Raw genomic sequence first — 13,474 nt, forward strand, 5'->3', positions numbered from 1 at the left:
ATGAGGTTTTCTTTTTAAAGTGCTTTTACTGCTTGTTCAAAATATATAAAAACATAAGTGTGCATAGTTCGGACTTTAATGCTTTGCATACTGCTGTCCATAAAACACTGAGAACTTCCAAAAGGGAACAGAAAGCAGAGTTTGCTCTTGTCTGTGATCTACTGTTCTTCTCAAATCATAGGCTAGGGTGTATCTTTGACTAGGTTATATTGCTCAGCTGCAGCATAGGTCTTTATAGGGGTCTGGGAGTGCAGAAGCTAGCTGTGTTGTCTTAACATAGGTGTTTTCTATTTCAAGGCAGGCGTCACATAATCATAAACTGTTTGTAGCGGTTAAATGGTTCCATATATGTATTTCAACTGTGTATCTATCAAATCCCTCCTTTTTATATGAGACGGAAGTAATTAATTTCTTCATAGAATGTATTTAAAGATAACTGTTTAGAATTACATGTTCTGTCCACTGTCAATGCCTTTGTCATTCTGCAAATCCTTCCCAGGGTTTAATGAACCATATTACTTATGTAGTTTTTAAATGTGCTTCTGTGAGCAGTGAACGGGATAAGTGCAGATGTTTCATTTCCTTGTGGTACTGTGTATACAACCATAATTGTATTTTTGGCCAACAGAAGGGAAGGTTTGCTTCCCACCAATTTTGGTCTCCAACAGTGTCATCTTCTAAATTGCCTATGCTACTCTGTATACTATGATGGTCAGAAAGATTGCCTAAGTTTTAACGTGAGATCAAAGCACTTGAAAGACGTCTTCATTACAAATCCCAAAGAGAATTCAATGAATCAGTAGGGAGCACCTAAATTAGTGTCAGGCATATAATTTTGTCTTTTCTCTTTTTTTTTATTTTTTATCATGCTTAAGAGGATTAAAGTGTATCCTACAAAATCCAAGGTTTAGGCTGTACAAGGCTTATTTATGAGGGAACAATGAATTCTTGCAACTGTTGTAAAGGCATAACATAAGGACATCCCCACTTGTTGGGAAAATCTCTGTCCCCTGAGTCATACAGATGGTATTAAGCAATGTCTGTAGGTTTAAGAATAGGCAGCTGACTCACTGCCAATTGTTCATGGTAATATATACATCCATCTTACTAAATTGTATGCCCGTCGTTGGGGTATGGCTAATTATCCTATAGTTAAGGATGGACAACTGTCTTGCTGTCAGTCGATTTTTTTATTAACTTGTATGGCGAACAATAGGTTATATTTGTATGTACTTAAGTACGGTACTAACGGTCTACCCATTGTTCTTGGTGTTACATCTGTCCATTTAACTGACTGGTATTGACACCATTAGTTATACATTATATTAGGTTTGAGTATCAAGCATAGCTGTTCAGCCATTTTCTGTTACTTGGTGTAGCTTTCATGAAATATGTTGTAGTATGTTTGTAATTGAGCACTGCTCTCTCGGCCTACTCTTATTGAATGAAGTTTTAATATGTAGTGCATTACTAGAAATGTTTATTACTCTTATTATGCACAATAGGACACAGAGTAGACACAAGCATTGTATTTGCATGACTACATGCTTAATTTACACAATAACATCTCAAAGCACCTTCTATAGTATTTGCAATCTATTATGCATGTTGTAGATAGGGTAGTGCACTGCACAAAAAATGCTAAGCTTTTCTGTACTTGCTGTAACTGCTTTAGGTACCTCTGTGCTGTTGTTTTATTTGTCCGTTTGTTTTGTCATTTTTGACACTTTCCATGCTGGGCTGTGCCGCAATATTTCTTTGGTGAGTTTTTTTATTTTTAAACCTGTAAATAAGCAACCTGTAGTGCATTCCTGGAAAACTGAACCAATGTCCTGTGCTATGCCACTGCATGTCTTCTTAGAATGCCTATTCTTTGTTCAACCTTGTTACCATCTACACTGCAAAGAAATATATTTTATACAGCATAGTTAGAAGAATATCCTCTTAAAGGCTAGAAAAGCTTATAAAGAAAATATGAGGACAGAAGTATTTCACTTTTTCAGGAAAAAAAATGAAAGTGAACTAAAGGTACATCCTCTCCACCCCCCTGGCCCCCACTGTACTGACCTCTGTCAGTGATGAGCTGTCAGTGTCCACACAGTGGGTGTAGCCTGCTTTGAAATCCCTGCTCTTCTCACTCTTCTCTGTGCAGAGCTTCCAGGATAGATCAGTTTGATTCTCTGTGCTGATGTTGACCAATCAGAATCGCTCTAATCCGTCTAGGAAGTTCTGCCCAGAGAAAAGGGAGAAAAGTAGGGATTTGAAATCCCCTGACCGCTACATGGGCTGCATGGGCACAGACAGCTCCACACCCACTGAGGTAAGTACAGCAGGGGCCAGGTAGGTGGGGAAGGCTTAGTTTTTTTGGTTAACCTTTTAATTTTTTCTGAAAAGGTGAACTAAAGCTAAACACAAGGTTTCTTGTGACTTTAAGACTGCTTTCACACTGAAGGCGCCAGTCGTTGGTGCTAAAGGGCTGCTCAATTTAGCTCTGTTTAAGCAGGCTTTATGGATGCTAGCGAGGCACTTTTAACAACAAAAAGGGGTTAAAAACTTCTGTTTTGCGGCACTTTGAAAGCACTGCCCATTTATTGCAATGGGCAGGGCGTATTGGGAGCACTAAATGCAGTGCTCCCAAACCCGCCCCAAAGATGCTGCTTGCAGGGCTTTTTGGAACGTCCTGCAAGTGCACCACCCCAGTGTGAAAAAGTCACACTGGAATGAGGGGAGGTGGTTTTCAGGCACTTAGCAGAGGCTTTCAAGCGCCTGAAAACCACCCCAGTGTAAAAGGGGTCTAAATATTTCAATATACTAAGCTGCTCCAAACAAACTATTACTTTCACGAACAGCATCTTGCTATCAGCGCTGTATACACTATGTAGCATCAGCTAATTACAGTATACAGTGCTGTGTTCTGACAGTGGTATGGGTACTGCCATCTCATTCCCTGAATAAAATCAAGTCTGGCTGAGCGCTGCTCAGCCATTCATAGGAAACTTTGTATTTCATCATTTGCTTCCTCTGGCTGAGGTAGTTTGTCATCCGCCCGCCCATCCACCTCAGCCAATCAGAGGAAGCCTTGTATTTTTTGATCACATGCAATGATTTCTGTGAATGGCTGAACAGCAATCTGCCCAACTTGGTTCTGTTCAGAGAGCAAGATGGGAAGTCCCCATCCTGCTGCCGAAACACAGCATTTGTATACTGCATGTAGTTGTTGCTACGTGCAGTTTATACAATGTTCACAGTGTGCACATCTGTTAGTAAGGGAAAAGGCTTGTTTGGACCAGTTTGGTCCAAACAAACTATTTAAAGTTACAAGAAACCTGGAGTTGGGTTTCTAGTAATATATAAAGCCATTTCTATAACGAGAGTGAAAAAAGTGGTTAAAACCATTTTAGTGGTTGTTAAATCTTAACTCAAAGTGCAGAAATTCTGATTTATTATGTTTCTGCTATACATGTGCATATATCGTATGTTGATGTACACATTTTATTTCCTAAAAGCAGTGTAGAAAAAAATGTAATGCTAATAAAATATTTTACAGAGCTTGGTAAATTTGAATATAACAAATGTTGAAAATGTTTCTAGAAGTCTGAATAAATATGAATACATTTTTAGATTTCTCTTGTTTTTTTTTTTTTTCTTCCTGCTTTAGTATTCGATGGCTTAGGAGATCTTCTTATTCCCACCATGACCCCTTCTTCGCAGACCCCATCATCTCCACTCACATCAGGAAATAATGTCAGTGGCTCCAACAAAGGTCTCGGTAGCGACCTTGATTCTTCTCTTGCAAGCTTAGTTGGTAGTAAGTAGAAATATATATTTTTTTTCAAATACACTTCTCCTTTCCTAACTTTCGTCTGTCTGTCAAAATTGTGCCCAGAATTCAGACTTATTGTACAAGACTGCGATCCAGCTGTTCTGATAGATAAATATAATAATCTGTGTCTTACTTTTTTAGATCTTGGAATTTCTAGCACCCCTGGTAAAAAGTAAGTACTTTAGAGTATATTGTGAAAATTATAGTTTAAAACAGTATTGGTGTACGCAATATTTTAAAACATGGATACATGTGGATCTAAAGTGTAATTCCGCATACACTTGATTGGATTTACTGACAACAAGTGTTGGAGGCCGACCGTGTGTATGCTCTGTCAGACTTTCCGCCAAAAAATGTTGGCTACCAGGTTCTCAAATTTTCCGCCAACAAATGTTTGTTGTTGGACTTTCTGATTGTATGCGCATGCTCGGAATCAAGTACGAGCCAAAATCGCTCGATCTTGTAAAACTAGTGTTCATAATGGAGATATCACGTAAGTCTTGTATGTCACCATGTTCGTAATTGTTGGCCAACATTTGTGTCACCGTGTGTATGCAAGACAAGTTGGAGCCGACATCCTTCGAACAAAAATCCACGGTTTTGTTGTTGGAAAGTCAGATCGTGTATATGGGGCAGAAGTGCGATCTTTAGGATGTTATTAACATCTTTTCAAAAGAGGACAACTCAGAAGATAATGGATGAACTTGTTACCTGAACTTGATAATAACTGAACTTGTTCTGTAATGTTTCGTTTTTAAACCTCTACTCTATATATGTTTGGACTGTAGCTTTGCATAAAAACCATATTACACTAGTGGACAAAATATGCATAGCTTTGCCATAGAAATGGACACTGAGGAGGTCATTTGCATGTTCCTCATGGAATGGTAACAGGAAAAGATTAGAGACCTGCTGAAAATCATTGCAATCTTTATTCATTCCAAAGTCAAACCATCAAAACGGGTGTTAATTGATTTTCTGAGTAATGACAGTTGTATTATACAATAATTCCATGTGGATGCACACCAGTTACACTATAGCTTATTCTGTTACAGGCTTTTTGCTCCTTCAAATTGTGTAATATACGATTGGACAATTTCCCTTGCATGATAAAAATAGTGGAGGGTGGGACAACTTAAAATGTGTTTTCTTGCTTGTAGAAAGGAAAAGAACATAAAAAAATGTATTCCATAAGCAACTGGTTTGAACAATGGATTTTATACATAAAATATTTTCTTGTTCTGTAGGGGAGATCTTCTGTGGAGTGCAGGAGAAAAAAAACTCACGGGTGGTGCCAACTGGCAGCCAAAGGTAGCTCCAGCAACATGGGCAACTGGTGGCCCATCAACTGCTACTATGGTAACTTATTTCCAGCATTTGTATTATTAAAATCCCCAAGTAGAGGGAAGCATAAAAAAAAAAAAAAACTTACAAATGTTTTGACCTGTTGGTAATCTGATAAACAAAAAAAAATGGGATGGAGTTAATTAAGGTGCTTGCACAAAGCATTGTACAACATAGATCAAGTCTAATACATGTTAAGCAAATTACACATTCACAGTTTTAAAACATGCCCCCTAGGACTTTTTAAACCCAAAAGCAGAAAAGTGTTTATTTTGGCTTAGTGTACTTGATTATATTACCTACTGCATATTTCCATCACAATCTGTTGGCTCTGCATGTCTGGACTCCATAGAAGGGGATGAATATGGGGACCCTGCATCAGGCATTTTTGCTGATTTAAGGGCAGGGACATTCAAGACCCCTTCAGACCCATCAGTTGTGGTGCATTGTGGCAATGTGTGAGTTACCAACCCATGGAAATTATGTGCATGCATTGCAGCACATCACAAGGCACTGTAACCATGAGTTGTGGTGTGTTGCATTGGAAAAGTGGATGTGCAATAATTCCTTCTGGTGTTTTGACCTATTTAAATGAATGGGCTGCTTTAACTGCATGCACGTTAATATACAGCATAATATGCGAACATAGATCTAAATTGCTCTCATAGAAAATTAAGAGGTTGGAAAAAAAGACCAAGTGGTCCAAACCATTTTTGTTTTTTTTGTTTAACCTGTTGGTAACGGTGAGTATAGGTCTGTTTTCTCAAGCGAGTGTTTTAAGGTCTTTCAGGGACACAGCAGTGGGGTTCTCTCTAAACTGTTACATGCTCATTTATGCTTGGGGGGGGGAACAGAAAAAAAGCACTTTTACTTTCCAAATCCCTGGCTCCAGCAGCTGGCGGCACACCAATCTTCTCCTGTGTTGTGGGCGGTCCCTCAGCCATCTGCTGTACAATGCATTGTACTTGATGATGTCAGAGTGCCTGTGATCGCCAGAGTGTGAGTTGGAGACTGTGGGGACCCAGTCTTTTAGCATGAAGGGAGTTTGTTGGAGTGAAGGATCATTCAAGTAAAAATTCCCCTTTTCTGGATACTCTGGGCAATAAACAAGCATTTAAGTCTTGTAGTGCAGGGGGTTTCCCCCCACAAGGAGAGTTTTTACCCTGAGTTCAGCTGTAAATTCACCTAGTGTCATTGCACGAATGCAGCAAACTGCATTAAAGGGGCTAATTTCCATTTAGTGGCCTACACAAGATAGTTTCAATCCACAGCTAAGAAAATCACCATTCTTTAGGTTTCCATACAAAAAAGATTGATTTAATTCTGGATAAATATCACCTAATACATCATTGCCTTCTTAAAATAAAAAAGTGTTCTAATTTATGTTTTCTTTTTCTAAACAGAATAAAATCTTTAAATGCATGTCAAAAATCTAGCTACATATATTATGTACTTATTTATTTTTTAAGCAAGGACCTGTTACACCAGGAAGTGGGGGACCCTCATCAGCAACAACTGCTCCCAGCACACAGCCAGCAGCAGCAGCAGCTGGGTTTGGTCTAGTAAGTGCTTTGGTTCTACTCAAATGTACTTTTAAACTGAATGTCTTAGTAAAGCTGGTTAGGACAGTGTTATTTTATTACTTACTATCAACTTTTTGAAATTAATAGTGAAAGAGGGCATTTGTGGGGCATCCTCAAACATGATGATGTCATGATGGAGGAGTGGAAGAGGACTCCAGTGGCAACCTATGAAGCTCTGGTGAACTCCATGCCCAAGAGGCTTAAGGCAGTGCTGGAAAATAATGGCGGCTACACAAAATATTGACACTTTAGGCCCAGTTTGGACGTTTTCACTTAGGGGTGTACTCACTTTTGTTGGAAGCGGTTTACACATTAATGGCTGTGTGAGTTATTTTGAGGGGAAAACATTTTTTATATAGATAGCTATGTATGTATGTATATGTATGTATATGTGTGTGTATATATATATATATATATATATATATATATATATATATATAATATATTTTGTGTATGTGGTGTTATATTTTCATTTTTGGCCCCGTTTCTCTTCCACGTCACAGGAGTGCACTTATTTTTGCTCTTCTGTAACCCAGAATCGGCTGACATTGGGTTAAAACATCAGAGCCGCAGCAGTCTCTGGGGGGGGATTCCAATCATATTGTTGGGATCCATCCAAAAGCCTGATCAGCAACTGCCTCAGCCTCTCATCGTGCAGCTGAGAGCCCATAGCCTGCTATTCCTGCCCCCTCCCCACTCCAGTGTTGGAGGGGAAGAGCAGAGAGCAGTGACTGAGAGCCACCACGGTTTACTCAGAGTGGAACGAGAACTGAGGGAACAGCAGTCATGTGATCGTTTGTCTCATGCTTAGAACTGGGGGGGGGGGGGGTCCAGCTGCCGCATATTGATGTTGAGTATAGGTTTTAAAACGTCTTCAATCTTCGTATGCCCCCCGATGTACTGAGCAGACAGGTAAATGGGTTAAGTCCCTTCTTTATCAAATGTAGTCTTGTGTAGTTCAACCACTTGCTGACCAGCTGCCATTATTGGCCCCATTGTTCCCCACAGTGACAGAATGGGGATCTGCCTGTGTAAACAAGGTAGATCTCCATTCTGAAGGGAGATCACACAGACCCTCTCTTTCTGCTATGCAGGAAGATGGATCTGTGTTTTTCCCCAGTCACACACTCCCCCATACAGTTAGAAAGCACAAACTGGGAACACATTTAACCCTTTGATTACCCCTGATGTTAACCCCTTCCCTGCCAGTATCATTAGTAAACTAACAGTGCATATTTTTAGCACTGATTACTATAATAATGTCACTGGCTCTCAAAATAGTGTCAAATGTCAGGTGTCCGATCTATCTGCTGCAATGTTGCAGTCCCACTAAAAATCACTGATCACCACCATTACTAGTAAAGAAAAAAAAAATCCGTAAATCTATCCCCTATTTTGTAGATGTGCTAACTTTTGTGCAAACCAATCAATATACGCTTATTGTGATTTTGCTTTTGTGCCAAAAATATGTAGCAGAATACATATCGGCCTAAACTGATGAATACATTTTTACCTTTTTTTTTTTTTTGTGTTTTTTGTTTTTTACATATTTTTATAATAAAAAACAAAGAAACTTTTTTTGTTTTTTTTGTTTTTCAAAAATTTTGGTCTTTTTTAGTTAACAATAAAAACCGCAAAGGTGATCAAATGCCACCAAAAAAAGCTCTATTTGTGGGGAAAAAAGGACATCAGTTTTGTTTGGGTACAGCTTCTGACGACTGCACAATTGTCAGTTAAAGCAGCGCAGTGCCAAATCACAAAAAATGGCCTGGTCAGGAAGTGGGTAAATCCTTCCAAGGCTGAAGTGATTAAACTCCATTAAATGTAACTATTAGGTTGGTAAATGTGTACAGGCACTTAGTTCAAATGCAATAATAATATGCAGTAGTTTATACTGAACTAAAACAATTTTTAGTCTTGAACATAATTCAAAAGGAAGATGTATACAATAATACCAAATCCCTATACATCGTTTTTAAAAATAGAGACTCCATTCTCATATTTTGCTTTTTTTTTTATATAGGCTTCATCAGGGACAGGGGTACCAATGATGCCCCAACAGCCAATGATGTATGGTCAGCCTATGATTAGGCCGTCATTTGCTGGAGCTTCTGTTCCTGGTGCTCCGGTAAGGTTCTGTTTGTAACGTATATGATTTGTCGGTGTTTGTTTTACAACCTAAATTAACGTTAATCTGCAGGCTTCTTGTTTTAGCAACTGACCGGTTTTACTTTCTATTTTACGGATTTGCAGCTATCTCCAAGTCTGACTCCTGCTTCACAGAGCCCGAAAAAACCCCCAACAAAGGATCCCTTAGCAGATCTTAACATTAAAGACTTCTTGTAAACTTGTAAGGTAATTGTTTTCTCTGCATTTCTGGACTGTTTATAGTATTTTTATAGTGTAATTCCTAAGGTGACAAAGGTAATTCTTACAAAAACTGCCAGCACTATCTTCAAGCAATACATTTTAGAGTAACTCTAGAGACTCATAATGGTTTTAAATATTCTTTATAACTTCTTCCTCAGGTTCATCTGAATGCTTGGGTTTCTAAGCATACAAGGGTTTTTGTTTTTTTAACCCGAGCAACAATGTTAATACAGCTTTCCTTTTTTGACCTAAAACATGCTATATTCTACTGATTTGATTACATTATATATAGTATATTTTAGCGGCGTATGCTCTTCTAATGCAGTAAAGGGCAAGGATGCTGGAGGATCACCAAGATGGTTGCGAGCAATTGATTTGTTTTAAAACCGTTTGCCCCAGTTGAATCTGAGCTCCATGTCCTGAATGTTACATGGAAGATGTAGTTCTGTTCCCCTTCTCCACATTTTTGTGACCTTGGTGGAGTACAAGAACAGAAGAATTAGCATTTTTGAGTAACACAAACACAGTAACAATAATTGAGGAATTCTGAAATTATCTACAAAACATAAATATTTGGATAGAGCCAAGCCCCCTGATGGGACACTGTTTGTTTGAGCTTCTACCCACTAGGGGTGGTCTGTTAAGTCTGAGGCATCCATGTACACAGTGACTTATCTACCACGAGGCAAACAAGGCGTTTGCCTAGGGCGGCATTTTACAGGGGGGAGGCACCGCCCCCAAGGCAGGAGGGGGACACTGAGGACAGCAGATAAGCTCCTAACATGTGGCACTTGGACAAATCATGTCTCAGGGTCTGATGAGGAAACTGCAGCTGTTCACTGTGAATGGCTGCAGCTTCCTCATCAGGCCCTGAGACCAGAAGAGTATACCATGGCACCTGCTTTACATTTGTAAATGTCCTGACTTACACTGTGCCCCAATCTATGCAGCTGCATGCCCTGTTCTGCACCTCCCCAGGGGGCCAACCACCAGTCTGCCTGCTGGAAAGGGGAACTGGGGGGCTTCAATCATAACATCCAGGGACACAGGCAGCTCCCAGTCATACTGGTGCCCTCAGCTCACCAAGTAAGTGGATCAGCAGCGCAGAGCAGCCTAGTATATCGCCCACGTGATAGCCAGGTAAGAGGGCTAAGCTCTGCTCTCTAGTCCTATCTGAGCTGCCTGACTCACACCAGTAATACCAGAAACGTATTATTGAGACGACGCACAGCCACCAAAGAGAAGGGGTGGAGTTTACAGATGAAGGGGTGAATCTTCAATGGGAGGGGCAGCACAAAGCCAAAATACACCTTTGCATGTACGTGGACAGAAGCAAATGGTTTACCCTTCAGTTGAAACGCATTCGAAATTGCCATAGAAACTCTTTGGAACCGTAAAATATGCTGCCTTTTTGTGACATATTCCCAATACTAATAAAAAAAAAATTTCTCCCCAGATGCTGTTTTTTTGACATGAAAAATGTGAGTCTGGAGCCTTTGAAGAACAGATTGCTGCTCAGAGTTTCAAAGTGAGCCACCAGTACCAAACCCAGTGCTTAGTTTTATCTCTTCTGAAACGCGTAGCACAGCTGTGAAAGTAACCATTAGGATTGTGTATTAACCTTAGCAGTTACCCGCTACTATATATCATAAATATTTTTTTGTTTTGTTTTTGTTTCATTTTATTTTCGTGTATCTCAGTTTTCTGTGTTTTCCAGTTTTCCATGAGTGGATGTGAGTTCCCCATGCCTTCAAATGCTTTTCTGGTCCTACCTGGTGGGAGCAGAACACGCAGCTGTTTGTGTGCTGAGCAGTCTTGAGCGATGTGTCTGTGTTTTATGACCGTTTTGATGTATATAATGTTTGGACATCCTCTGTTTCTTCTATGAAATATTGTGTGATCACACCAGAAAACCGCTCCAATACAAACCTTTTGTTTTGTGTCTGCGTGAGAATTAACCCACAGGCCTATCAGTTGTGAAAGCAAACTGTTTTTGTGGTACTTTATATGTTTATTTATAATTTGAAAGAAATCTGAAAAAAAATCTCTCCACATATGTAAATATGTACTCCTATGACTATAAATCATATCAGAAATATATTTATCTTTTTGTTTTTAAGTTAAACTATACATATATTTTCATTTATTTTATTAGTATTTTTTTGGAAGAAAAACTAGCATACTCATCCATTTTGAAAAAATGCACTTAAGTATTTATTGTAGTTACAGCAGGATGATTAGGTTTATGTGGAGTGTTTCTTGTCAAAAAATGCAAACTTATGTATTTAATTTTTTTCACATTTTAAGTTTTATTGTACATTCTTGTTTTGTGTTCATTTTAGCATGTTGGTTTTTTTCTGAGTTTATTGTGAGTAATTTTTGTACTGTTTGTGGCCGAACTTCATGCAGATCTCTATGGTCTGCCCCTATGTACATAATTGTGTGTTTTTTTGTTTTTTTGTTTTGTTTTTCTTTTTGTTTTGTTTTTTTGTTTTTTTGTTTTGTTTTTCCCACACACTCAACTTTTGTGCTGACAGCTTGGCTTTAAGGTTTTGGTGCATAAAATAAGGTCACTGTTGATCAGTGTTACAAGTGGCTTGGCAGCTGTCTGTAAGAGTTCATTGGATAGGGATGATGTTCACCTATTGTAAGTCTTTACATTTAATTATTTGATGGTTGTATCTGAATTTACTGTGGGGATAATATACACTCTAAATGAGGATAAAAATATTTACAATTTCAAAATGGCTATCCTTTGTATCTTGGTTAAAAAACCCAGTGCATGTATGCCCTGTGAGATGCAATAAACACCTTGAACAGAAGCAAATGAAAACTAAAGTTTGAGCCTGTTTATTATGAAATAATTTTATGACTATTAATGGTTTTCCACTCATTTGTTTCTAGCAAGTTTGTTTTTATAAATATTGGTACTAAAGGGGATATATGATTTTACTATATCATCTGGTCCAAATTAGAGGATATATGTATGAATGCTAGCCATGCAAACCTTGAATTTGTGACGATTCCTGTTCAAAATCAAGCCTGTCTGCCCCACCAGGTTAAGAAAAAGATAACAAAATCGACTGAGCCAGGTGGAAAACTATCAATCATACAGTGTGTGCATTCAATCCTATGCAATCACTGTGTATTCAAGAACTTTGGGTTTTGGATAGATCAAGGGAGGGTTATAACTGTCAGATTTTCTTTTCACCATCTGTGTCCCATTGCTAAGATTTCCCGTCACTTCCTGAGTGCTGATCACTGGAGTTTCAGCACGGCATCTAATGGCAAAAAACGCTCTGAGGATCTGAAAAAAGGCTATAATAATGGCCTAGGCTATAATAAGATTGCCAAGACCCTGAAACTTAGCTGCAGCATGGTGGCCAAGAACATACAGCGGTTTAACAGGACAGGTTCCACTCAGAACAGGCCTCGCCATGGTCCACCAAAGAAGTTGAGTGTACCTGCTCAGCGTCATATCTAGAGGTTGTCTTTGGGAAATAGACGTATGAGTGCTGCCAGCATTGTTGCAGAGGTTGAAGGGGTGGGGGGTCAGCCTGTCAGTGCTCAGACCATACGGTGCATACTTCATCAAATTGATCTGCATGGCTGTGGTCCCAGAAGGAACCCTCTTCTAAAGAAGATGCACAAATAGTTTGCTGAAGACAAGCAGACTAAGGACGGGGATTACTGGAACCATGTCCTGTAGTCTGATGAGACCAAGATAAACTTATTTGGTTCAGGTGGTGTCAAGCGTGCGTGGTGGCAACCAGGTGAGGCATACAAAGACAAGTGTGTCTCTACAGTCAAGCATGGTAGTGGGAGTGTCATGGTCTGGGGCTGCATGAGTGCTGCCAGCACTGGGGAGCTACAGTTCATTGAGGGAACCATGAATGCCAACGTATATTGTGACATACTGAAGCAGAGCATGATTGCCTCCCTTTGGAGACTGGGCCGCAGGGCAGTATTCCAACATGATGACCACTGTCTTGCTAAAGAAACTGAGGGTAAAGGTGATGGACTGTCCAAACATGTCTTCAGACCTAAACCCTATTGAGCATCTGTGGGGCATCCTAAAACAGAAGGCTGAGGAGCGGAAGCTCTCTAACATCCACCAGCTCCGTGATGTCGTCATGGAGGAGTGAAAGAGGACTCCAGTGGCAACCTGTGAAGCTCTGGTGAACTCCATGCCCAAGAGGGTTAAGGCAGTGCTGGAAAATAATGGTGGCCACACAAAATATTGACATTTTGGTCCCAATTTAGACATTTTCACGTAGGGGTGTACTTGCTTTTGTTGCCAGCAGTTTAGACATGAATGCCTGTGTTTGAGTTCTTTTAAGGGGACAGCAAAATT

At 39.5% G+C, this 13,474-nt stretch overlaps 1 protein-coding gene across 1 annotated transcript in view; it reads left to right on the forward strand.

Moving 5' to 3' along the window:
- SNAP91 (synaptosome associated protein 91) overlaps positions 1-11,958 on the forward strand; it is a 176,062-nt gene extending 164,104 nt beyond the window's left edge. Inside the window, exons 24-30 of the mRNA XM_077487319.1 lie at positions 3,659-3,808; positions 3,965-3,995; positions 5,071-5,182; positions 6,637-6,729; positions 8,774-8,878; positions 9,004-9,105; positions 10,577-11,958. Coding sequence (XP_077343445.1) covers positions 3,659-3,808; positions 3,965-3,995; positions 5,071-5,182; positions 6,637-6,729; positions 8,774-8,878; positions 9,004-9,096 — 584 coding nt within the window. The 3' untranslated portion in view covers positions 9,097-9,105; positions 10,577-11,958. The remainder of the gene's footprint in view (positions 1-3,658; positions 3,809-3,964; positions 3,996-5,070; positions 5,183-6,636; positions 6,730-8,773; positions 8,879-9,003; positions 9,106-10,576) is intronic.
- Positions 11,959-13,474: the final 1,516 nt, after the last annotated feature.

The sequence above is a fragment of the Lithobates pipiens genome, unplaced genomic scaffold (assembly GCF_037356315.1).
Source record: "Lithobates pipiens isolate NorthernLeopardFrog02 unplaced genomic scaffold, aLitPip1_a1.2 Scaffold_18, whole genome shotgun sequence".
In the NCBI taxonomy this organism is placed as follows: domain Eukaryota; kingdom Metazoa; phylum Chordata; class Amphibia; order Anura; family Ranidae; genus Lithobates; species Lithobates pipiens.